Below are 27,681 nucleotides of genomic sequence, written 5' to 3' on the forward strand. Positions count from 1 at the left end.
ATTCATGACCATGGTGTCAATTGAAAGAGAACACATTGGACCTGATGGGGAAAGGATCGGACCAAAAGGTGAGGGCACAAGACTGAATCTAAACATTACCGCTGTCATTTACGTGCATTTCACATCTACTGTACTTTTCACAGCATTTTGTCAATAACGAAAATCTGACAAAACTCTGGATTCAGTAACATAATAGGAATGTTCATAGAAATTTGGAGTAGGTGAAAGATAAGAAAAAACGATGACAAGGGTTTGAGTGAGATGTCGAACAGGTGTCGCCAAGTGGCCACACACACACACCTCTCCAAACTGCACAGTTTGCACTTTTATGCACTTTTATGACTTAAGGTGCTTTTATGAGCTCTCCTAGCTTTGCCATTGAGGAACTGAAGCAAGCAGACTTGTAGTTTTTGTTTGGAACACAGCCCTGCGTAGCCCACCATCACACAATTACTGTTGTTGTTTACGCAATCCAAAAACGTTCCATTATAAAACGCAATCTGGGTCAGCTGGGCATCATTTGAAAGCTTATTCTATTGCCAACATGGCTAGCTAAATTATAAAATACGATCTTAACAGTGTTAGCCTTTCAAAAGGCAATTCAGACAAACAGATTGTAATTTTGGTGCGTGTGGAGTGCATATAGGTGCGTGTTCTGCAGCAAATGTTTTCTTCACAATACAACAAACAGGCTCATTCTGTTCAGGACAACCCAGGATATAACGCAGTTCATGCTTGTAAAACACAGCGATCATCAACGTCGACACTGTAAATGACATGAGTTTTCCAATACGGAAATGTGATCTGCACATTTGGACTCGTGGGGTGTGTGGTTTGCTTGTATGACATCAACGCTGTCTTTATGATCATCCTCAGCGCCTCATCTGTCAGAACACATCGGCTCCTCTCGTTTTACAGAATTCCCCCTCACTCAGACAACAAGAAAGGTGCAAAAGTAGCCCAATTAGTGGGAGGGATAGGGGCATCTTCTCTTGTGGACTTGTGGTGCTCAAGCTTATAATGGCTGTCAGTCAAAACCGATACAGAGCTTTACGGAGGAGAACCTGAGCTCTGACGTCATGTATAGCATGTTACTGGACAGCCACTGAGTTCCTATTTAGGCACCTATCAATGACAAAATCGTACATTTTCAACCCGTATACAGGATGACAGTGGCTGTGAGTGAAAAGGGCTACGCTGGGTTCGAGTTCACAACCTTGCCCGCAGTCATGTGGTTTCAGCATGTCTTTGAATGATACTCACAAGTGTTGTCTTCTACGTCTCGGGCTGGGTGCATGTTCAGGCTGCCCTGGATCGAACCAGCTCATGCGACCACTTTCGCTTGGTGGGAAGCTAGCTGGCTACCTAGACCATTGGCTAACAAAAGGATGCTAACCCTAACCCGTAGCTCCCGATTAAGCACGGACCTGGCCACGGTTCTGGCTGCGGGGGAGCCCCGTGCAGAGCTCCTACAGTAGATGAGATTTGTGCTATGGATGATTTCATCTTGCGCATGTCGCACCGTCTCAGCAGTCTGGAGAAGCATGGGGGCTACCGTGGTGGTGTGGGCAGTTGTACATGGTCGAGTTTCTCCTACGGGGTTGTTTGTCTCGTTTTGAGGATAAAAAGAGGTAGGAAGCCGCACTTTTTCCTTCCTCTGAGGACCTTTGCTGCTGCAGCGGCATTGTCTTCTAGAGCAGGGATTGACAGTCCTCGGGGGCCTGATTGGTGTCAATCTTTAGCCCCAGCTAACACACCTGACTCCAATAATCAACTAATCATGATCTTTAGTTTAGAATGCAATTACTTAAATTATTTTGCTAGCGATGGGGGAAAAGTGTGGCAGCACTCTGGCCCCCGAGAGTTGCCCATCTCTGTTTTAGAGGGTCTGCAGACAGAGTGGCTAAGCGGCTCTGGCGGCTCCTGACTGGCGGGCGGCTCTGGCGGCTCGTGACTAGCGGGCGGCTCCTGACTGGCGGGCGGCTCTGGCGGCTCCTGACTGGCGGGCTGCTCTGGCGGCTCAGGACAGACTGGCGGCTCTGGCGGCTCAGGACAGACTGGCGGCTCTGGCGGCTCAGGACAGACTGGCGGCTCTGGCGGCTCAGGACAGACTGGCGGCTCTGGCGGCTCAGGACAGACTGGCGGCTCTGGCGGCTCAGGACAGACTGGCGGCTCTGGCGGCTCAGGACAGACTGGCGGCTCAGACGACGCTGGGCAGACAGGCGGCTCAGGCTTGCCGAGGCGCACTGTAGGCCTGGTGCGTGGTGCCGGAACTGGTGGTAACGGGCTGGGGACACGCACCTCCGGGCAAGTGCGGGGAGAAGGAACAGGGCATACTGGACGGCCGAGGCGCACTATAAGCCTGGTGCGTGGTGCCGGCATTGGTGGTACTGGGCTGGGGACACGCACCTCCGGGCGAGTGCGGGGAGGAGAAACAGGGCGTACAGGGCTCTGGAGACGCACAGGAAGCCTGGTGCGTGGTGTAGGCACTGGTGGTACTGGGCTGGTGCGAGGGGCTGTCACAGGCGGACTGCTGCGTGGAGAAGGCACCGGATAAACCGGACCGTGGAGGCGCACTACAGGTCTCGAGCACCGAGCCTGCCCAACCCTACCTGGCTGAATGCTCTCCGTAGCCAGGCCAGTGCGGCGAGGTGGAATAGCCCGCACTGGGCTGTGCTGGCGAACCGGAGACACCATGCGTAGGGCTGGTGCCATGTACCCCGGCCCAAGGAGACGCACTGGTGACCAGATGCGTAGAGCCGGTTTCATGGCACCTGGCTCGATGCCCAATCTAGCCCGGCCGATACGAGGTGCTGTTATGTACCGCACTGGGGACACCGTGCGCATCTCTGCATAACACGGTGCCTGCCCGATACGATGCTCTCCACAGTAAGCACAATACATTTTTGGGGCTGCCAATACATTTTTGGGGCTGCCTCTGGCTTCCAGCCGCGCTTACGTGCAGCCTCCTCATACCGCCGCCTCTCCGCTTTCGCTGCCTCCAGCTCAGCTTTAGGGCGGCGATATTCACCAGCCTGTGCCCATGGTCCCTTACCGTCCAGAATCTCCTCCCAAGTCCATTTTTCTACAACGCGCTGTTCCTCTCTTTCACGCTGCTTGGTCCGATTTGTGGGTTATTCTGTCACGATCGTCTTCAGGAGAAAGAGAGGAGGACCAAGGCGCAGCGTGATAACAATACATCTTCTATTTATTAATGACGAAATGAAGAACACTTAAACAAACTACAAAACAACAAACGAACAAACGTGACGCTATAAACAAATAGTGCAGACACAGGCAACTAACATAGACAATAACCCACGAACTACCCAATGAATATGGCTGACTAAATATGGTTCCCAATCAGAGACAACGATAGACAGCTGTCTCTAATTGAGAACCAATCTAGGCAACCATAGACATACATCACACCTAGACTAGCAAACACCCATAGACATACAAAACCCCCAAGACTAACAAAAACACCTGCATCCCCCATGTCACAGCCTGACCTAACTAAAATAATAAAGAGAACAACGATAACTAAGGCCAGGGCGTGACAGTTCCTACAGGTGCTTTTCGACCAGGGCCGTCCATTCTCCACCCTGAAGGTGTATATGGCAGCTATTTCAGCAAGTCATGTTGGAATTGATGGTGCAACTCCAGTGGCTCATCCCCTGGCGGCGCGGTAAAAAAAGAAAAAGTGGGCTGTCTCAGGCCAGTTTCGAAACCTATTGCGCAGATCTGAAGATCCTCTCCTACAAGACGGCCCTGCTCGTGGCTTTGGCCTTGGCTAAACGCGTTGAAGATCTTCACGCATTATCCGTTCGCCCCATCCTGTATGAAGTCCGTCCTTGGTGACTTTAAGGTGACGTTGTGTCTTAATGCGGCCTTCGCCCCTAAGATCATGACTATCACCTACAGGTCTCTAGCTTTTGAGCTTTTTCCCTTTTCGCCTCATCTGGGCGTTGTTTAAAGGTTTACCTGTAGGACATGTTTCAAACTCATTCCATGGCGGGCTGAGTGTCTGCAGGTTTTCGCTCTACCCTTGTACTTGATTGATGAATTAAGGTCACGGATTAGTTAGGAACTCCTCTCCCCTAGTTGTATAAGTCTTAATTGGACACAAATTGAAAGGAGCAATCAAAAACGGCCCGCCATGGAATGAGTTTGACACCCCTGCTCTAAGAGATATTTGTGCTGCGGCGAGTAGGGCCTCTCCACACACTTTTGTGAGGTTTTATTGCTTGGAAGTCCCTGCCGCTAGTGTAGCCCACAGTGTGCTTACGGCTGGACAGGAGAAGGTCAATAGGCAGCATGCAGATTGCACAATACCCAGGTGCCGCAGGTTTTCCTGACGGGTTGGAACTCTAGGTGGTCTGCCGTGGGCCATTACATTTGGTGTACAATGGGATCGGCTTGGGGCGTGATTTCATGTACCCATAGCTGTGTTGTACCCGCGTTGACCGACTGAAAAGGAACTTACAGTTATGACTATAACTACTGTTCCCTGAAGGAGGGAAACGAGATACAACCCGGAAACACACACCCAACAAATATTTTCTCACGTTCATCATCAGTTCATAAACTAAGACTAATTTGACGGGAGAATTTGACAAGTCATTAAGTTGATATGCACAGTATGTTTTACAATATCACATTGCAGTTGGTATAAGATTTAATGATCCAAAAGTCTCTTGGGAACCAGTGGAATAGGTGGACTTTTCTGGCCCGCCCAGAAACCACATCATTACTTTTTTTGTAGTCCCGTCAACTCACAACCACCAGCATTGTTGATTGTGTCTCTTGAGAGTTTATAAGTGAGGCTCAATCTCTTTAAACTATCAACACAACAGTCAAGTTTGATTGACGCCCTCCCCACCACACACACACTCTCTCTCACCCACCACACACACACACACACACACACACACCCCCCAGCCTGAGGCCCTGACAATGCATTAGGGAGACTTTTCCTGCAGGGCTGCTGGCACGGGCTGACTCTAGGGATGGGCTGCAGTCAGCTTTATGGGTGTGCTGACGTCAATAACATAATTCAAATACTAAACCAGACTGCATGCTTCCAGCCCTCAGGATCCCTCTACTCTGGGCCAGACACAGGGAAAACACGACATGGATTTAACATTACACGATAGGACTAAGTAACACTGAAAAGGACTGCTGTAGACTAGCACCCAGTGACAGAGTGATGCTACTGATCTGATTTGGATTGGTTTGAATTCTTGGGCCTCCTCCTTCTCTCTTCCACTCTTTAACCTAGCGAGACCGGACCGGTGTGGCACATACACAATTAGTTCCATTGTTTGTATTTAGTTGTTGTATTGTTTGGGGGGGGGGTTGACCCCAGGGAGAGAAAATGCTGCTTCTGCAAAAGCTAATGGGGAACCAAATAAACAAATATGTCTGGTTTCAACGTTGCAAGGTTAAACCTTTATATGTGTCTTTTCATTTTCATGCTGTTATATTATGTATCTAGCTGTTCTGACAGCTTTGCCAGTGCAAATAGCACAAAGATGGTGGACTATCCATTAAAAACCTCTTAAGGATCAGACCCTTTTTTTCAATTTTCACCTAAAATTACATACCCAAATCTAACTGCCTGTAGCAAGGATATGCATATTCTCCATTTTAAAAGGACACACTTTGAATTTTGTGGAAATGTGAAATTAATGCAGGAGAATAACACATTAGATCTGGTAAAAGATAATACAAAGAAAGAAATGTGTGAGAAAAAAAGTTGTCCCATCTTTGAAATGCAAGAGAAAGGCCATAATGTATTATTCCAGTTTAGGCACAATTTAGATTTTGGCAACTAGATGGCAGCAGTGTATGTGCAAAGTTTTAGATGAACCATTGCATTTCTGTTCAAAATGTTTTATCAAGTCTGCCCAAATGTGACTAATTGGTTTATTAATACATTTTCAAGTTCATAACTGCACTCTCCTCAAACAATAGCATGGTATTATTTCACTGTAAATTGGACAGTGCACTTAGATTAACAAGAACTTAAGCTTTCTGCCCATATCAGATATGTCTATGTCCTGGGAAATTTTCTTGTTACTTACAACCTCATGCTAATCACATAAGCACACGTTAGCTCAACCATCCCGCGGAGGGGACACCGGTTCTGTAGAGGTTATTAAAATGGTGAAAGCATGCTGGAAGCCCTCAATGGTTCTGCCCATGCTAAAACAGCATTTTGGCCACTATCATTCTCTACGACAACTGCAAAAACCTGCAGTCAAAACTTCATGACCTTTGTTCATGCAGTCGACATGTTGGCGCAAGTCAGATTTTTCTCGGCTCGTACAGGACCAATAAAAGCCAAGTACACTCATTTGGTGGGGGGGGGGGGGACGTAAAATCACAATAATGATTCTAGAATTTTGTTGTTAGTGATTTATCAGGAAGTAGTGCAGCACCCTCAGCACCCCACTTCCTGCAGCTACGGGAATACACCTCTCTGTTTCAGTAACCTGTCTGTATAACCTGTTTTACATTCCACTATGCAATAATCTACCTCTCATGACGTAGTTTACAATATGCAACAAAAGGTGGATGAGCAATGTTTTGTGGGGCCCACACCCATGGCGAACTACGCACACAGTCACGTGTGTGTTTGGTTTTTTGGGCTAGGAATGTGGTTGTTCGTAAAGTTTTGGCTCATTGAGTCATCTCATTTTACAGAGTAATGTGTGTTGAGGCTGACCAACTTTGGTGGGAAACGGCCTACTGACACAAACAATTACACACACAAGCATACAGAGTATGCAGATATAAACACAGATTCCTGCAAGGGTTCAACACTGGGGAAAATCCAACAGTGAAAGGAAATGATAATAACCCTCATAAAATAATCCTACATTAGAAGGACAGAGACACTGTATAAACATCCATAAAGGTCCCATTCATACATTCACTAGTACAGTAAACATACATTTTCTGAGAGGCTGCTCAAAGGGAGTCAGTTAATCTTCTTTAGAGGGGATGTAACGTTTTAACAAGCCATCTAGCCACAATCCCCTTTCATGCTTTCAGACCAAACCACCAGCCATGTATCCCCCTACTAGTTTACATGTTGTGACGCCCAGTGATAGCCTTTAAAGATGAATTAGCGAATACCGATCGGTGACCGCCAAAAGACGACAGAACTGCGTATTTCCCTGAAAGAAAAGGCATTTATCAAGACGTCAATGCACTAATACACACGAAAAGCCTTTAATCTAATACAGTGTTGTTGATGTGAGCGGCTTGGTGGGATGGGGCAAAGATTCGGCGTGAAGCATCCACTCAGAAATCACGTGCGGACATGAAAGATTGTTTTGAATGTTTTCACAATCGACTCGCATTACCTCGTAATGGCAACATTGTAAACAAGCACCCAGTGACGCAGTGATGCTACTGATCTAATTTGGATTGGTTTGGGCCTCCTCCATCTCTCTTCCACTCTTTAACCTAGTGACACCGGACCGGTCATGTCTCGCTCCTGTTTATTTCATTTGGCATGGTTCTCTTTCTTTCTGGCTGTCCACTTGTTTATTGTGGTGAGAGCCTGGTTTCCGTTGGCCTCATGCAGTCTCAGGAAGGTCACATTTCTGTTGTCTTTCTCTATTATTTTCTCTCTCCCTCTCGGTCTCACCATCTTTCTTTTCTACTCCAGCTCTCTTTCAACACATGCTCATCTATTCATTACTCCATCTTTACTCCAGCACCTGCTCCCGCTCTCTCTTGAGGGTTCCTTTTAATGCATCATGCAGTGATATGCACTGAGCAAATACCGGAAAAACGCAGGTATCCTTTTCCACCATGACGTTGATCTTAAATGAAAGACTAGTCTCGTCTAACAAAACACAGACGCAAAACAGGAAAAATCTGTTCTCCCTTCCTTCTCCGTTTCCTGTCATGGAAATTCTATTGGCTTTGACAAACACAAGACAAAGAGCTGGATAGCAATGGGAGGATGTGAAGTTCTCTTTCCTATTGGCACGTTTGTTCATTGTTATGGTTCAAATCAGTATTAACAATGATTCGTTATTTAGGTTGATGTCATCTGTTGAGTATTTAAAAAGGCATTTAAGTAGAGGTTTGAAGAGTGACGGATGCAGATTTAATGGAGTGTAAAATGTGCCAATCACCAATATTTGGAGAGGAGCACATCAGTGACTGTATTCTAAACTCAACTAGATTTGATTGTGTCCTTACTAGTCTCAAACAGTGTTGGTGTGCATGTGTGTGTCATACATACAGTAAGCTTTCATGTTTGTATGTGCACAGTATCTGTACTTACATCATTGTATTTCTTTTATTTACTGTATGCTCTTTTAGTCCATTTCCCACAAAGTTGGGGTGTTTGTATGTGTTCCTGCCTCTGCATGTGCACATGCGGGAAGGACAATGCAAAACTCCTCAATCGTCTTGTATTTTTCCCCTGCAAGTCTACACTTGTGGTGATAGGAAGTGCCGAGGGCCCTATGCGGCCATCCTGACGTCAGTGAACTTGGACGGACCCGCAAAACAGGAATCCACCCCTTCTCCTTCACTCCTTCCACCCTCCACCTGATATCAATCTGGGATGGCTGGAGAAGCCTCGTCGCCTATCTTTTTCAGACTCTTTCTATCTCATCGTTCTCTGATTGTGACATTAGTGAAAAGGACGTTTTTTGCGTTTGTTGTTTAGTTGTCACGGTTCATTTCCTGTGATGATGATAATGGCATCATTGCACCCTTCAGCTGTGAGGGGAGCACACCTGGGTTCAAATAGTTTTGTTTTCTTTCAAATTAACATTTGCTTAAACCAGTCTGGAGTGTCAGATGGGCAGAGTTTGCACTTTTGGAATAATTCAATTGGTTCTATTTAGCCAGGGAAGCTAAATAAATTGCACAAAATCTTTGAAAGGAAAACAAATACAATTTGAGCCCGGGTCTGGAGGGGCGCTTGTTTTTATGCCCAGTGTCTACTTAAGTGATAATGCCCGTTAAACCTGTTTTTGGAGGACAGATTGGCAAGGGGCCTCCAAACACTGGCTTCAAGGGAATTATCACTTTTATACAACGGTTACCATCATATTCAAATAATGATTTCCATATTTTCATAAATGTTATTTTGATAAATGTATTCATACTATTTCATCCTTCCACAAGATATAGTCCCTGCACAAATTTAGGGTTGCTGTCACGCCCTGACCTTAGAGATCCTTTTAATGTCTCTTTTTGGTTTGGTCAGGGTGTGATTTGGGGTGGGCATTCTATGTTTTGTTTTTCTATGATTTTCTATTTCTATGTTTTGACCGGGTATGGTTCTCAATCAGGGACAGCTGTCAATCGTTGTCTTTGATTGGGAACCATACTTAGGTAGCCTTTTTTCCCACCTGTCTTTGTGGGAAGTTGACTTTTGTTTAGGGCACTTAGCCTGTAGCTTCACGGTTTGTTTTTGTAGGGTTTGTTGTTTTTGTTCGGCGTCATTTTTATGAAATAAAGAGAAAATGCACACTGACCACGCTGCACCTTGGTCCGCTCCTTTCAACAGCTGTGACAAACCGGCTGGTCGTTTGATCTATCGGTTCAGTTTCCAGAGACGTGACCCAGAGTTCTTATCCCTTGTTTGCTAGCTAGCCAACTACGGCTAACTTACAATCATGTCAAAAAGTGCAGCAAGAATAACAGCAAAATAGCTGCATTTGCATTTAAGCTGTTTTCTAGTGACATCTATTTGGATACATCCATAACAATGAGCTAATGATGCACAATTTCGACTGGCATAGAAAATGTGCTCTCTCGTCAGGACACTCGTCAGAGCCAACAACACGGCTAACACAATCACTTCAAACTGAAGCTGGAAAGAAAGCAAACTAGCTGCACTTCGTTTCCGTTTGACCTGTTTTCTATTTATATTTCTTTGTACAGTGGTTGCTCCACTAAAAGTTTTGTGATTATGCTGCGGGACTTAGAGGTAATTTGTGGTTTAGTACGGTACCCTGCGTCACTACTACATTGCTCCAGACCAGCACAAGGGGGAGTTAGAGTACTGATTATGCTTTTGGGTCCTACTGTGTCTCTAATTGACAATGAATGGGCGACATAAACCTAAGTAGAAACTGATAATTGTGCACGACTTCAGTATTACTTACTAAAACTGTTGTTACACTAAGGTTTTTATTCTAAGAGAAACTTAGACTACAATTAGGGTGTGGAAATGTTAGGATTATTTTGCTCTTACTGTAGTACTGTTGCCTACTCCCGACCGGTCACGTTGTACAGCGCCTGAGTGACGCAGAGGTCTAAGACACTGCATCGCAGTGAAAGCTGTGTTGATACAGATGCTGGTTCAATACCCGTGCCGGCCTCGACTGGGAGACCCATGACATGACTGTAGGCTTTTGGTTTCTCTCCCTCTAAAAACAATCTGGCTTTATTTACAAATTATTAACAATGTCTCACCCCATGTTCAAGAATGGCCTTTTTCTCACTCATTTTACATTATTTGAAAATGAAATCATCTCCAAAATATTGTTATTTTTTAAACAAAGCGATTATTATTAATTTTGAATTATATACAATCCCCTTGCATATTCTCAAATCAAATCAAAGTTTATTTGTCACGTGCGCCGAATACAACAGGTGTAGACCTTACAGTGAAATGCTTACTTACAGGCTCAAACCAATAGTGCAAAAAAGGTATTAGGTGAACAATAGGTAAGTAAAGAAATAAAAACAACAGTAAAAAGACAGTGAAAAATAACAGTTACGAGGCTATACACAGGCACCGGTTAGTCGGGCTGATTGAGGTAGTATGTACATGTAGATATGGTTAAAGTGAATACGCATATATGATGAACAGAGAGTAGCAGTAGCGTAAAAGAGGGGTTGGCGGGTGGCGGGACACAATGCAGATAGTCCGGGTAGCCATTTGATTACCTGTTCATTAGTCTTATGGCTTGGGGGTTAAAACTGTTGAGAAGCCTTTTTGTCCTAGACTTGGCACTCCGGTTCCGCTTGCCATGCGGTAGTAGAGAGAACAGTCCATGACTGGGGTGGCTGGAGTCATGACAATTTTTAGGGCCTTCCTCTGACACCGCCTGGTGTCGAGGTCCTCACAGATATTATTAACCCTGTTATTAGCAGGACAATATATATTGGTCATGGCTCCCGAGTGGCGCACAACGGGATTGCCTTGCAGTTCTCCAGCTGTATCCACTGAAATAGCGATGGGCGCGCAAGGTTCAAGGCACTTGGTCAGGGGGCACGGCATGGGCCGCAGAGCTGTGCACAGAAGACGGACCTAGCCCATGGGGAAAGGAATAGGGAATTGTCCCCACCGTTCTTAGTGCCAGTCTGCACGTTCAAACTAAAACAATGTAACTAATAATGGCGTGAAAAATGCCCCATGGATATGAATTTGGGGGGCAGATATTATTAAATATTAAACCTCTCACTAAAGGCGTCAGTCAAAAGTTAAACTTAAATCCGAACTGGATTTAACGAAAAGCACACATTTGTAAATCCCAAACTCTAAAAGTAATTGGAAAGGTAGATACAAATGATTTGACATTGTGGTTACAATAAAGAATGTAAACAAGATGTAAACAAGATGCTGAGTTTTTATTTACAGTAGTGATGGATAGCTAGTTTGAAAACAGATTTTCAAACACTTGTAGCCTGATTAGCAGGACAATAGACTCTTTATAGGCCACCTACTGTAGGTGTAAACATCCCCCTACTTGCAATGTATTCAATGCTTAAGTACTCTAAAGTGTTACATTTGCGAATAGTACGGTCCGTGACAAAAATCCCAAAGTCTAGCAGTATTTTTGAAATGTCTCCAGTAGATTTTCCGTTCCTCGTGAAAGCCCTAATCTGCTCACTTAAATGAATAGAGATCCTGGTCATGGTGCTACAGTATGTTGTTACAGCATAATCAAAGTGAGGACAATTGGCGATCTGCTGTATACTTATGGACTATTGTAAGCTGAAAGTCACACCTTTCCAGTACTCCTCACCCTGCCCCAAACTCCACCCTTAACACAGTTACCATTCAAAAACAAGCTGTTTATCTAAAACAAAATGATATTGTGACCAAAGAGAACAGACAAAATGGACATTGTTTTCATCAAGCCAGCTTCTTTCTATGGTGCTGCCCATTCCAGGGTTAAGACCGTAACTACGAGAGGACTTGAAAATGAGCCGGAGCCGAGAGGAAAGTACTTTCACCAAAAGTATTTGTTACAGTGCATTTATTTTTTATTTTTTATGATATAGCCTAACTCCACCTCCGACATTCAGAGTCAACATACCTGGCGGGTTCGTCAGGTCGTCGTTTCACCCTGACATTTACATTCCTCTTCTGACAACAGAACTTGACCAACTGCTCACCAGGCACAGCAAGGGCCGTTCGGACCGTTATGCTGTTCTGCTATTCCAAGGATGTGTAACCGAAGAGCGATACCATCAGTGGGCACAGAATACAAACTGGGATGGATCCCGAGGCAAATGTTGCTTACTAGTGAACCTCCGGGTGTTCATCATTAGTACTGTGTCTCAGAAGTTTCTGTCCATGACTGAAGCAACCCGAAACAACATTAAAGACAGAGTTAAGGAGTACTTCAGGTCACCGAGAAAGTCTGGACATGGCTTGCCCTCCCTTATGTAAGGAATTAGGCACTTTCCCATGTTTACTACAGTATGTACTGTAGGCTGTTTACTTGTCAGACTGCACAGTAGCCTAATAAACATGCGTTATTATCCAAATGTAAAAGCATATACTATACAGTACTGTATTTCAACATCAGCATCTTTATGCTTTCGTTAATAAAATAATGATAAAAATACTCTTTCAAAATGCAGATGTTTATTTAGTTATGGATCCATAACGAATTACTATGGCAATCAATATCACTGAATTACAGAGATATTGGAACAAACAACTGAAGGTAGACAAATTGTTGCTTACAGGAAAATACTCCTTCAAACACATACTGTCACGTTGTACAGCGCCAACATGGCTATTATTAGCAGACCTATATTTTGGCCTTTATAAATATTATTTTGCCTTTATTCAGATTACAATTGTTTACTGTCGTTTTTTTGAAAACAAAATCATCTCCAAAACATCATTATATATAGCCTACCTGCTGTGGACAACTATTTCAGCACCGTTTTGCGCTGCTCCGAGACAAGCATGGAGAAACTAAAATGTTCAATTATATTCCATTATATTCTTAAGATATGTGTTGACTGAATATAAATAATCAAGTTGATGGCACAGTCATATAGCCTCGGCACCTACATAAAGCTGTGTGTTGACGACGTCATGCAACCGCAAAATGTCGGATAAAGCATATACTATACAGTACTGTATTTCAACATCAGCATCTTTATGCTTTCGTTAATAAAATAATGATAAAAACACTCTTTCAAAATGCAGATGTTTATTTAGTTATGGATCCATAACGAATTACTATGGGAATCAATATCACTGAATTACAGAAATGAATTACAGAAATATCGGAAAAAAGCTGTCTAATAAAGGGAAAATTGTTGCTTACTGGAAAATACTCTTTCAAACACACACGGTCACGTTGTACAGCGCCATTATGGCTATAAGCAGGTAGCTGGACAATAGACTTGCCTAGAAGGAGGGTAGGGGGAGAATTCTGTCGTCAAATGTATTTCTTAGTTAGGTTGGCTGTATTACAACTGGCCGTGATTGGTTGCAATTTAAATTGCAATTTAAAACTCACTGCCTTCCTGAAGACAAACAATGTATACGAAATGCTTCAGTCTGGTTTTAGACCCCATCATAGCACTGATACTGCACTTGTGAAGGTGGTAAATGACCTTTTAATGGCGTCAGACCGAGGCTCTGCATCTGTCCTCGTGCTCCTAGACCTTAGTGCTGCTTTTGATACCATCGATCACCACATTCTTTTGGAGAGATTGGAAACCCATATTGGTCTACACGGACAAGTTCTGGCCTGGTTTAGATCTTATCTGTCGGAAAGATATCAGTTTGTCTCTATGAATGGTTTGTCCTCTGACAAATCAACTGTAAATTTTGGTGTTCCTCAAGGTTCCGTTTTAGGACCACTATTGTTTTCACTATATATTTTACCTCTTGGGGATGTCAATCGAAAACATAATGTTAACTTTCACTGCTATGTGGATGACACACAGCTGTACATTTCAATGAAACATGGTGAAGCCCCAAAATTGCCCTCGCTAGAAGCCTGTGTTTCAGACATAAGGAAGTGGATGGCTGCAAACTTTCTACTTTTAAACTCGGACAAAACAGAGATGCTTGTTCTCGGTCCCAAGAAACAAAGAGATCTTCTGTTGAATCTGACAATTAATCTTGATGGTTGTACAGTCGTCTCAAATAAAACTGTGAAGGACCTTGGCGTTACTCTGGACCCTGATCTCTCTTTTGACGAACATATCAAGACTGTTTCAAGGACAGCTTTTTTCCATCTACGTAACATTGCAAAAATCTGAAACTTTCTGTCCAAAAATGATGCAGAAAAATTAATCCATGCTTTTGTTACTTCTATGTTAGACTACTGCAATGCTCTACTTTCCGGCTACCCGGATAACGCACTAAATAAACTTCAGTTAGTGCTAAATACGGCAGCTAGAATCCTGACTAGAACCAAAACATTTGATCATATTACTCCAGTGCTAGCCTCCCTACACTGGCTTCCTGTTAAGGCAAGGGCTGATTTTCAAGGTTTTACTGCTAACCTACAAAGCATTACATGGGCTTGCTCCTACCTATCTTTCCGATTTGGTCCTGCCGTACATACCTACACCTACGCTACGGTCACAAGACACAGGCCTCCTAATTGTCCCTAGAATTTCTAAGCAAACAGCTGGAGGCAGGGCTTTCTCCTATAGAGCTCCATTTTTATGGAATGGTCTGCCTACCCACGTGAGAGACGCAGACTCGGTCTCAACCTTTAAGTCTTTATTGAAGACTCATCTCTTCAGTAGGTCCTATGATTGAGTGTAGCCTGGCCCAGGAGTGTGAAGGTGAACGGAAAGGCTCTGGAGCAACGAACCGCCCTTGCTGTCTCTGCCTGGCCGGTTCCCCTCTCTCCACTTGGAAACTCTGCCTCTAACCCTATTACAGGGGCTGAGTCACTGGCTTGCTGGTGCTCTTCCATGCCGTCCCTAGGAGGGGTGCGTCACTTGAGTGGGTTGAGTCACTGACGTGATCTTCCTGTCTGGGTTTGCGCCCCCCCTTGGTTTGTGCCATGGCGGAGATCTTTGTGGGCTATACTCGGGCCTTGTCTCAGGATGGTAAGTTGGTGGTTGAAGATTTCCCTCTAGTGGTGTGGAGGCTGTGCTTTGGCAAGGGGGGTGGGGTTATATCCTGTCTGTTTGGCCCTGTCCGGGGGTGTCATCTGATGGGGCCACAGTGTCTCCTGACTCCTCCTGTCTCAGCCTCCGGTATTTATGCTGCAGTAGTTTATGTGTCGGGGGACTAGGGTCAGTCTGTTATATCTGGAGCACTTCTCCTGTCTTATCCGGTGTTCTGTGTGAATTTAAGTATGCTCTCTCTAATTCTCTCTTTCTTTCTTTCTTTCTTTCTCTCTCTCGGAGGACCTGAGCCCTAGGACCATGCCTCAGGACTACCTGGCTTGATGACTCCTTGCTGTCCCCAGTCCACCTGGCCGTGCTGCTGCTCCAGTTTCAACTGTTCTGTCTGCGGCTATGAAACCCTGACCTGTTCACCGGACGTGCTACCTGTCCCAAACCTGATCGGCTATGAAAAGCCAACTGACATTTACTCCTGAGGTGCTGACTTGTTGCACCCTCGACAACTACTGTGATTATTATTTTTTGACCATGCTGGTCATTTATGAACATTTGAACATCTTGGCCATGTTCTGTTATAATCTCCACCTGGCACAGACAGAAGAGGACTGGCCACCCCTCATAGCCTGGTTCCTCTCTAGGTGTCTTCCTAGGTTTTGGCCTTTCTAGGGAGTTTTTCCTAGCCACCGTGCTTCTACACCTGCATTGCTTGCTGTTTGGGGTTTTAGGCTGTGTTTCTGTACAGCACTTTGAGATATCAGCTGATGTAAGAAGGGCTATATAATTCAATTAGATTTTATTTTTATTTGAAATTTAATCCACCAGAAGAGACAAAATAAATTATACAACAAAAAGTATTATTATTATGTATCCCATCCGACCGTGATTGAGAGTCCCATAGGGCGACACACACACACACTGGCCCAGCGTTTCTCTCCCTCTAAAAACAGAAATAAATGTTTTTGCATTTACAAATATTATTTTTGCATTTATTCAGATTACAATCGCTCACTTTAGTTTTTTTGGGGAAAATGAAATAACCTCAAATATCGTTATATATTATCAAGTTGATGGCACAATCATATAGCCTGGCACCTACATAAAGCTGAGTGACTCACTAAATAAGTACCAATATTATTTCTGATAGTCTTTAATAAAGAAATGTTTTCGTTATCCTGACCTGGACTGTCACGCCCTGATCCGTTTCACCTGTCCTTGTGCTTGTCTCCACCCCCTTCCAGGTGTCGCACATCTTCCCCATTATCCCCTGGGTACTTAGACCTATGTTCTCTGTTTGTCTGTTGCCAGTTCGTCTTGTTTGTCAAGTCAACCAGCATTTTGTCTCAGCTCCTGCTTTTCCCTAGTCTCTCTTTTTCTCGCCCTCCTGGTTTTGACCCTTGCCTGTCCTGACTCTGAGCCCGCCTGTCTGACCACTCTGCCTGCCCCTGACCTTGAGCCTGCCTGCCATCCTGTACCTTGCCCTTCTCTGGATTATCGACCCCTGCCTACCTTGATATGCCCGTTGCCTGCCCCTGTTTCTGTAATAAACATTGTTACTTCAACACAGTCTGCATTTGGGTCTTACCTGAAATGTGATATGGACACCATGTACAGTATTATAATAGCCCTCCCGATTGGCGCAGCAGTCTAAGAAACTGCATCGCAGTGCAAAATGCGTTGATACAGATGCAGGTTTGATACCCATGCCGGCCGCCAATGGGAGACCCATATGTAATTATTGGCAGTCAAGTCATTGAAAAAAATATTTTGCGATATACTGTAGGCCTACCGTTGGCGACATGAGTCTCACTAGTGTTGAGTAATGTGCTGTTAGAAGTGGTGTAGGTCTTATTTATTTAAAGAGCATATCGAAGTTCGAAGCAGTAGGATTTGAAGCAATACCCGCTGTTGTCAACTATTTTAGCACCGTTTCGCTCTGCTCTGAGACAAGCATGGGGACTGGTCTTGGATAAATCAATGAGACTTATATTTTCACTGAATCTCCATTTGGGTATTGGTTAGACTACAATTATATAATTAGGGTGTAGTAATGTTATGCTCTTAGTACTGTAGCCTACTCCCGACCATCACGTTGTACAGCGGGTTTTTTGTTTTTCTTGGAATAGAAACACCATAATATTAAGCAAATTATAAAGCAACATTTCTTGGAATCAGTCCTGTATACTATGTTCTTACAAAAAAGGTTTTAAATTCTCTAGTACAGCCACTATTGAAGGCTATCAAATGCTTCTCAAATATGCCCTTTGGTGGTCAAACTAGCACTAACTAGCTTTAATGGTACCAGTGGTTTACACTTAAATAACGTGCCATAGAATTCTGCGGCACCATGCAAGCTGTGCTGCAGTACGCTGCAACTTTTAAAGGATGAATCACTGTATATTTCCATAAAAATGATGCTGATTCTTGATTTCGACTGGCTGAGAAAAGCTGCCAGCCTGTCTGTCTCATCCCGACTCCCAACTCCTGACACGTTTATTACTATGGGACAGCTGGTGATCGAATTTAAATATTGAAACAATGTTCCAATGTTGGAGAGACAGATAGCAAGGTTTATACAAATATCTGCTCTTGAAAATGAAATGTTAGTCTAAAAGAAATGTGAGATAATGTCTAGATCATTTTTATAGTGGAGATTAAGTCTATACATTGCCTGGCTGGGCTGACGAGACAGTGGATTGCACAGTCAGATGGAACAAAATAGGCATTTTAACATCATAGATTTAGCCGGAGGTAACTTGTGGAATAGACACCGGCTGAAATGCGGTTTTAACCAATCAGCATTCAGGACTAAACCCACCCGTTGTATAAATGTTTTTATTAACTGGGTGGTTCAAGCCCTGAATGCTAATTGGCTGACAGCCGTGGTATCTCAGACCGTATACCACGGGTGTGACAAGATATTTATTTTTACTGTTCTAATTATGTTGGTAACCAGTTTATAATAGCAATAAGGTACCTCAGGGGTTTGTGATATATGGCCAATATACCATACCTTAAGGGAACTCTGAGACTGGAGCCGTATGGTTAGTGAAGAAAGTCCCATTGCAAATGTACGGTCCCTTACCTGACGTCTTACGACGTCGCAGAAAATCACGGACGGCGTCGGGCCGTGGGCGGCGGAGAGCTCTTTCAGGAAGTCACTCAAAAAAACGTTTCGGAATTTCGGTTTCCGTTTTATAAAAATGACAAATTTTTGACTTTTTTCTGCATTCTCGAAAATTCCCACAAGAGGGAAAATAAATCATATTGCAGGCGCACGAGCACGTGGCAAACGAGTGCGGCCTTTTCTCCTAAACTGAAAATATTTCGAAGACGAAACTCGGCGAGCGTAGGTTAGGAGTAATGGACAGTTGGCCCCGAACAAGATGGCGTCGAGACCTCGGCGCTTTTTGAGTTATGGCCATTTTTCTGGGATTAAAGGGTTAAAACGCAAGTAGGGTGCTAATTTGACCGCTTCATGTCAAAGTACATAAGCATACGGTGTCAGGAAAAAAAGAACCAGCCATTTATCTATCGTAATTTAAGAGAAATCGTACATTGACCGTTTGGTGATGTTCACAAAGAGGATTTTTTTTCTTCAAAAAAATCACAGATCCAGTTGCAGTGTGTTCAGACGTACATTTTTAAAGTGGGTCTCGAAGCTCTGTGAGAATCCTGTGATTTTATATGATTTTATGAAATAACACACACTCATTTAACCCTCTTTAAATAAGTCCGCTCTTAACATAAAGACTTAAAACTCAATATTATATAAGAGCCTACGCCAAGGAGGGTATGTGTTCACTCTCAGCTTCCTATGTAACCTGGAAGTGCCTTAAAATGGTGCCATAGGGTCAGGTTTGAAGGGTAATAAGGTCAGATCTTTTCAAAACTTCACTTGTGTGATTAGACAACCCTCATGAACTGTAATCAGTCATTTTTCCCAACAGATGTCAAAGAAAAGCTCTCTCACACAAACACACACACACAAAAAGGAAGGATGGAGTGAAAAAGTACGGTGCTTAAAGAAACACAAAGCCCACAATGGCATTACTATTATCTCTAGGCCGTGCCGAGTTCAACGAGATGCCCCGCTTGACCGTAGCTCGCTCGGTCTGAGCGCAGCGACCGTTACAAAAGAACGGACACAAATGACCTTTTGACCTCAATGTCAATTTCATTTGCTTTTGGGACACAGAGAGAGAACCGTTAAGGTTAGAAACACAATTTCACCTCAGGAGTGTTCTTAAGGTCCTCCCGATCTGTGCAAGCCTAACCCTGACCTTTTGGCATTAACCCTTCACAGTTAAAAGAAGGTGATTACATCAAATAGTTTACAATGAAATGTCTCCCCATTGGAATACATTGACTGCACCTCTAAATTCAACCTAAAGCCTATGTGGGTTATGATTGTCTTATGAACCTGTCTTTGATGTCAGTCCATCAGGCCACCATGAGGTCTACCTGTGTCGATTCTAAGCTTCCTGGAGCAACCGGAAGTGGTTAAATCACCCTAAAAGTGTTTGCCATACCGAACCTGCAGTTTGAGAGAAATAGTGCATTCAACCCTATGTAAATCAGTACATTTTTAACATACAGACTTAAAACTCAGGATTCTCTAACAGCATACTCCAGTGATGATATGTGTTTATTTTCAGCTTCTTGTGCCAACCGGAAGTGCCATAATTGGTGTCAAATGGGCTGTTTCAAAGGGTTAAAAATGTCAAATCTTTCCAAAACTTCATATATGTGAATAGACAACCCTCCTGAACTGTAAATCAGTCATTCATCCCATCAGATTTAAAAAATAAATAAATAAATACACACCCACACAGAAATGATGGAGGGACACACTGAGGGGCTAAGAGGCAGACAGTGCCTGTGGTAGTTACTTTTGTTCCATCTTTTAAAGAACCGTCAGACCTAGAGTTCTGAAATTTTGGAAACCTTGTTCTAGACCTCAGGTTGATTGTGCACGGTGAGTTATGTGGCTCTAGAAGGTTCTCGGACCGATAAACAGCCTTGTGTATTTGCTATGTTTTCAATTAATTTCAGCTCAACGAAACGGACGACATTTAGAAAAGTCCCAGAGTCTCAAGACTAGGTGCATTGAAACCGGCTCGGCCCATAGAGACAGACCCCAACGAGCCTGTTTGATTGCTAATTCAAGGACCCCGTAGCAAGGCAATGAAAAAAGTGGATTTTCAGCACCAATTAGGGTTTTGCTCGGGCACCGAATGACCTATCGAGCCGAAACTTGGGATTCGAGGTCGCCTCACATAGGGCTAAACATAATGTGAAAATTGGACCCGCAGCTAGAACATAACTACGTATTATTTGTTTTATTATGGTTTAAATGGAAGGCGCTGTGAATTTTGGGCCTGCTCTGAAATATGTTATAGTTGGCTTCTAAAGGAGTTGGAAAAAGTGAGTTTGGTGTCAGATGGTATCCGTTTGGTGTCTGACAACATCCAATTGACTGATGGACACCGACTTGCTAGTTGACTTTTGTACAATTGCAATATGTTTCAACGCGGGGGTACCATGACCAAAATCGACATGATGAAATTTCCACGCAACGAGCGATGGAGAGGAACCACTAACACTGCCCGGACATCCTGAGGTCATCAGGACGTTCAATTTTGTATTTCTAAAGTATTTAAAGAATGCACGTTACATTTGCAATATGATTCAACACATCATATTACAAATGTAACACTGTGTGTTATGTTTGCAATATGATTCAACACATCATATTACAAATGTAACACTGTGTGTTATGTTTGCAATATGATTCAACACATCATATTACAAATGTAACACTGTGTGTTATGTTTGCAATATGATTCAACACATCATATTGCAAATGTAACACTGTGTGTTATGTTTGCAATATGATTCACCACATCATATTGCAAATGTAACACTGTGTTATGTTTGCAATATGATTCAACACATCATATTGCAAATGTAACACTGTGTTATGTTTGCAATATGATTCAACACATCATATTGCAAATATAACACTGTGTAATGTTTGCAATATGATGTGATGTTTTTCACTGTTGAATCATGTGCAAATGCAACGTGCATTCTTTAAATAAACCCTATGTGGGTTATGAATGTCTTATGAACCTGTCTTCAATGACATCCATCAAGCCACTATGAGGTCTACCTGTGTTGATTCTAAGCTTCCTGGAGAAACCGGAAGTGATAAAATCACCCTAAAAGTGTTTTACCCAACCAGCAGTTTGTGATATATAGTGCATTCAACCCTGTGTAAATCAGTCAGTTCTTAACGTATAGACTTAAAACTCAGGATTCTGTTAAAGCATACCCCGATCAGGATAGGTGTTTACTTATAGCTTCCTGTGCCAACCGGAAGTGCCTTAAAACGGGGTCATAGGTGCTGTTTCAAAGGCTTAAAAAAGTCAGATCTTTCCAAAACTTTAAGTGTGTGATTAGGCAACCTTCAAGAACTGTAAATCAGTCATTTCTCTAAAAAGATGTCAAAGAAAAGCTCACACACACACACACAGCAGGGATGGAGTGAAAAAGTACGGTGCTTAAAGACACACAAAGCCCGCAATGGCATTACTATTATCTCCAGGCCGTGCCGAGTTCAACGAGATGCCCCGCTTGACCGTAGCTCGCTCGGTCTGAGCGCAGCGACCGTTACAAGAAGACGGACACGAATGACCCTTTGACATCAATGTCAATTTTATTTGCTTTTGGGAGACAGAGAGAGAACCGTTAAGGTTAGAAACACAATTTGACCTCAGGAATGTTCTTAAGGTCCTCCCGATCTGTGCAAGCCTGACCTTGACCTTGTGGCATTAACCCTTGACAGTTAAAAGAAGGTGTTTACATCAAACAGTTTACAATGACATGTCTCCCCATTGGAATACATTGACTGCACCTCTAAATTCAACTTGAAGCCTATGTGGGTTATGAATGTCTTATGAACCTGTCTTTGATGTCAGTCCATCAGGCCACTATGAGGTCTACCTGTGTTGATTCTAAGCTTCCTGGAGCAACCGGAAGTGATAAAATCACCCTAAAAGTGTTTTACCCAACCAGCAGTTTGTGATATGTAGTGCATTCAACCCTGTGTAAATCAGTCAGTTCTTAACGTATAGACTTAAAACTCAGGATTCTGTAAGAGCATACCCCGATCAGGATAGGTGTTTACGTATAGCTTCCTGTGCCAACCGGAAGTGCCTTAAAATGGGGTCATAGGTGCTGTTTCAAAGGGTTAAAAAAGTCAGATCTTTCCAAAACTTTAAGTGTGTGATTAGGCAACCCTCATGAAGTGTAAATCAGTCATTTCTCTAAACAGATGTCAAAGAAAAGCTCACACACACACACACACAGCAAGGATAGAATGAAAAAGTATGGTGCTTAAAGACACACAGAGCCTTAAATGCTTTTAGGGGGGATCCAGACTTCCATATACGCTCTGGGAGCACTATACTACGGGCAAAAAACAATGGGTGCTGGCCTGAGTGATTTATGGAGGTTTTCAAAAAAAGTAAAAAAATATTCTTTTTTTTTCTTGAAAATATTTTCTGTTTTTTCTTCTCGAGTCAATGGCCTGAGTGATTTATGGAGTTTTTCCAAAAAACTCAAAAAATATTCTAAGTCCAAACTTTTCGTGCACCTGGTATTTTTTGGGGGGTTACCAGGTGCCATGGTTGAAATTGCTTTTAGGGGGCATCCAGAATTCCATACCCGCTCTGGGAGCACTATACTACGGGCAAAAATAATTGGGTGCTGGCCTGAGTGATTTATGGAGGTTTTCAAAAAAAGTCAGAAAAGATTGTTTTTTTTTCTGGAATTTTTGTTTTGTTTTTTCTTCTCGAGTCAATGGGGGTCCGGCCTGAGTGATTTAAGGAGGTTTCCAAAAAAAGTCAAAAAATATTCTAATGTTTCATGTTTTGGGTTACCAGGCGTCATTTTTCAAAACGGTTTTAAATGCTTCATTTTGGCCTTTTAAAAACAAAATGTAATTTTCGACTATGAAATCCAAAAAGCACTTTTTTAAAGGGGTTGATAAGTTTTTCAAATTTATTCACATTTTTGACTTCATATTAAATCAGATTGCAATTGCAAAAAAATTATGATAATAAAATGTGACTAAAGTATCTTCATACAGTTCTTATACATGTGGAATTGACCTAAAAATCGAAAGAATTTCGAAAAACGGTCCAGAAAGCACTTTTTTAAAGGGGGTGATACGTTTTTTCCAAATTTTTGACATTTTTGACTTTTGACTTCCTATGAAATCATATTCCAAATGCACAAAACATATACCTTAAGTTCAAAAAAAAAAAAGCAAAAAAAATTATGTTAATAAAATTTGAAAAAAGTATTTTCATATAGTTCTTACACATGTGTAATTGACATAAAACTCGAAAGAATTTCGAAAAACGGTCCAGAAAGCACTTTAAGGGGGTGATAAGTTTTTGCCAAAACTTTCAAAATCTCAAAATTTTACTCTTGGGTCTTGACTTGCGTTACACAAAGCCTATGAAAAATTTAGATAGAACACATTCGCCCACTATAGGAATTTTGGAGTGTTACACAGCTCATTTGCAGCATGGCATTTGCCATCAGCTTTGGATGAAACACCGCCAGAAGTAGTGTACTTGTCCATCGTGTATATGCTCCGCTCGGTGCCAATAACTTGCCATGTTATTTTGTACATTTGGGGGGGACTTCCCTTACACAGCTAAGGGCTGTGTCCAGGCACTCCGCGATGCGCCGTGCGTAAGAACAGCCCTTAGCCGTGGTATATTGGCCATATACCACACCCCTTGTGCCTTATTGCTTAATTATATTCCACCCCTACACCTTTGGCTCTGTCTATTCATCTGTCAGTTTCCCTGTCTGTGTGTCTTTGGTGGAAAAAAGTTGACACTTTTTATGACCAGCTGTGTGTTATGCATTACAAAGACTCACAATTTGAGTGAATGCATTACAGCCTTTTGAGCATTCGCAGACTGCTATAAACAGAAACAAGCTGTTATGAACGGTTATAGCAAGCCTAATAATGCATACTCATACTTTGAATGTGAACTCAACGTAATGTGACTAAGGGGATTGGTTGAGTTTATCAAAGAGCTCACCTGACAGAGAGACTCTGGTTACAGGAGGCTGTGGGGCGGCTGGTGACCTCCTAAAAACATAGAAGAGAGAGGAGAGAAACACTGGATATCAGTCCGGCACTGTACACACGTACACATACATGTGCGCATGGACAAATGCATACCTGCGAGGAAACACACACACATACTTTGATGTACACACTTATAATTTAATATTTACCTTGAATAGGACCTAAATAGAGTTCATTATCATGGGATTTAAGTATCAGTCCTGTGGTAATGCTAATATCTGTGTGTTGGGGGGTGGGGGGTCAATGTCTGCTATTCATACAACAGTCAAGGACCCACTTCAATGGTCTGTCACTCAAACTCAGCACTTAAAACTCTATTGTAATGTGTTTGCAATAGTTATTAGCTTGAGGACTTCGCTTTTAGGATTTAGTATTTACAATACAATCACTTTGCCTTGCATACAGACAGTGGTTGTTTCAGACCCATCATACATATATACATATACATACACATATACTACATCATACACACATATACTGTATTTATACACACACACATATATATATACACACATATACACATATATACATACATATACACATATATACATACATATACACATATATATACATATATACATACATATACACATATATATACATATAAATATACATACATATACACATATATATACATATATACACATATATATACACTGCTCAAAAAAATAAAGGGAACACTTAAACAACACAATGTAACTCCAAGTCAATCACACTTCTGTGAAATCAAACTGTCCACTTTGGAAGCAACACTGATTGACAATAAATTTCACATGCTGTTGTGCAAATGGAATAGACAAAAGGTGGAAATTATAGGCAATTAGCAAGACACCCCCCAAAAAGGAGTGATTCTGCAGGTTGTGACCACAGACCACTTCTCAGTTCCTATGCTTCCTGGCTGATGTTTTGGTCACTTTTGAATGCTGGCGGTGCTCTCACTCTAGTGGTAGCATGAGACGGAGTCTACAACCCACACAAGTGGATCAGGTAGTGCAGTTCATCCAGGATGGCACATCAATGCGAGCTGTGGCAAAAAGGTTTGCTGTGTCTGTCAGCGTAGTGTCCAGAGCATGGAGGCGCTACCAGGAGACAGGCCAGTACATCAGGAGACGTGGAGGAGGCCGTAGGAGGGCAACAACCCAGCAGCAGGACCGCTACCGCCGCCTTTGTGCAAGGAGGTGCACTGCCAGAGCCCTGCAAAATGACCTCCAGCAGGCCACATTGACTCTGCGTGCAATGAACGCAAGAGAAATGACACAATTTCACCTTCACCACCAATTTTGCCTGCTAACCTGGATTTCTTTTAGCTAAATATGCAGGTTTAAAAATATATACTTGTGTATTGATTTTAAGAAATGCATCATGTACTGGCCTGTCTCCTGGTAGCGCCTCCATGCTCTGGACACTACCCTGACAGACACAGCAAACCTTTTTGCCACAGCTCGCATTGATGTGCCATCCTGGATGAACTGCACTACCTGAGCCACTTGTGTGGGTTGTAGATTCCGTCTCATGCTACCACTAGAGTGAAAGCACCGCCAGCATTCAAAAGTGACCAAAACATCAGCCACGAAGCATAGGAAGTGAGAAGTAGTCTGTGGTCACCACCTGCAGAACCATTCCTTTATTGGGGGTGTCTTGCTAATTGCCTATAATTTCCACCTTTTGTCTATTCCGTTTGCACAACAGCATGTGACATGTATTGTCAATCAGTGTTGCTTCCTAAGTGGATAGTTTGATTTCACAGAAGTGTGATTGACTTGGAGTTACATTGTGTTGTTTAAGTGTTCCCTTTATTTTTTTGAGCAGTGTACAATGTTTTTGATCCATCCTTAGTGTTCTCCTATCACAGCCATTCAACTCTGTAACTGTTATAAAGTTCCTTGTGAAATCCCTGAGCGGTTTCTGAATCAGGAAGCAACTGAATGAGGAAGGACACCTGTATCTTTGTAGTGAGTGGGTATATTGATACACCATCCAAAGTGTAATTAATGACTTCACCATGTTCAAAGGGGTATCCAATTTCTGCTTTTAATTTTTTTTTTACCCATCTATCAATAGGTTCCCTTCTTTGCGAGGCATTGGAAAACCTCCCTGTTCTTTGTGGTTGAATCTGTATTTGAAATTCACGGCTTGACTGAGAGACCTTACAGATAATTGTATGTGTGGAGCACAGAGATGAAGTATTCATTCAAAAATCATGTTAAACACTATTATTGCTCACAGACTCCATGCAACTTATTATGTGACTTGTTAAGCAAATCTTGACCCCTGAACCTATTTAGGCTTGCCATAGCAAAGGGGTTGAATACTTATTGGCTCAAGGCATTTCAGCTTTCATTTTTAAACAATCTTGAAAAATGTCTAAAAACATAATTCCACTTTGACATTATGGGGTATTGTGTGCAGGCCAGTGACACAAAATCTCTATTTAATCTATTTCAAATTCAGGCTGTAAACAAACAAAAATGTGGAAAAATCCAAGGGTGCGAATACTTTCCGAAGGTGGTGTCTCAATATGAAATCATCAACTTGACATGACTGCCACCTAGTGGTTGGTTGTAACCTCAGGTCAAACTCTCCCGTGTGCTAGAGAATTCTATACTAGTCACACCAACTGATATGTGTGTTCTTATGTTGCATTTACCCAGGGGTAAAACTTTTCAGTCCACCAGCCACACTAAATTCATTAGCCACAAAGACTTACCAAGTTTCAGGGCAGACATCACATACCTTCTTTATTTCATTGTGGATTTAGATAACTATAGAAACACATTGCATTCAAATTCAATGGACATACTCCATGCATGAGTTATTACATTTCAGACGGAAGCAAATTGTAGGTTCCCTTACTTATTGGAGGTGCATTGTACACTGGTCAAGGTGGTGAAGTTGTTCCTCACTGTGCGAAGACTGGCAAGAACCTTAAGCCAGAGAGCACGTCTGATGTTAAATCACATAATCATTCTGTAACAATCCATAATCATTCCAATCATTTTTTTTTTTATATCTTAACGTAGATTCACAAATGGAGGAAACATTTACCTGAGCAAAAGGAGTCACAATCAGGTCTTCCCCATGCCTGAGGGAAAACCAGAAAAGATAGAGCTGTAATCAACCCTAGGGCCTCATGAATATATTTCAATTGACTGACTTTCTTATATAATATTATT

General features: G+C 42.7%; 1 protein-coding gene across 1 annotated transcript in view; it reads right to left on the reverse strand.

The window, feature by feature from the left end:
* The window catches only part of LOC129814410 (cAMP-specific 3',5'-cyclic phosphodiesterase 4B-like), a 144,408-nt gene that overhangs the window by 38,341 nt on the left and 78,386 nt on the right, over positions 1-27,681 (reverse strand). Inside the window, exons 5-7 of the mRNA XM_055867516.1 lie at positions 27,554-27,590; positions 27,362-27,432; positions 24,459-24,508 (exon numbers count right to left, since the gene is read on the reverse strand). Of these exons, the coding sequence (XP_055723491.1) occupies positions 24,459-24,508; positions 27,362-27,432; positions 27,554-27,590 (158 nt within the window). The remainder of the gene's footprint in view (positions 1-24,458; positions 24,509-27,361; positions 27,433-27,553; positions 27,591-27,681) is intronic.

The sequence above is a fragment of the Salvelinus fontinalis genome, chromosome 17 (assembly GCF_029448725.1).
Source record: "Salvelinus fontinalis isolate EN_2023a chromosome 17, ASM2944872v1, whole genome shotgun sequence".
NCBI classification, from domain to species: Eukaryota; Metazoa; Chordata; class Actinopteri; order Salmoniformes; family Salmonidae; genus Salvelinus; species Salvelinus fontinalis.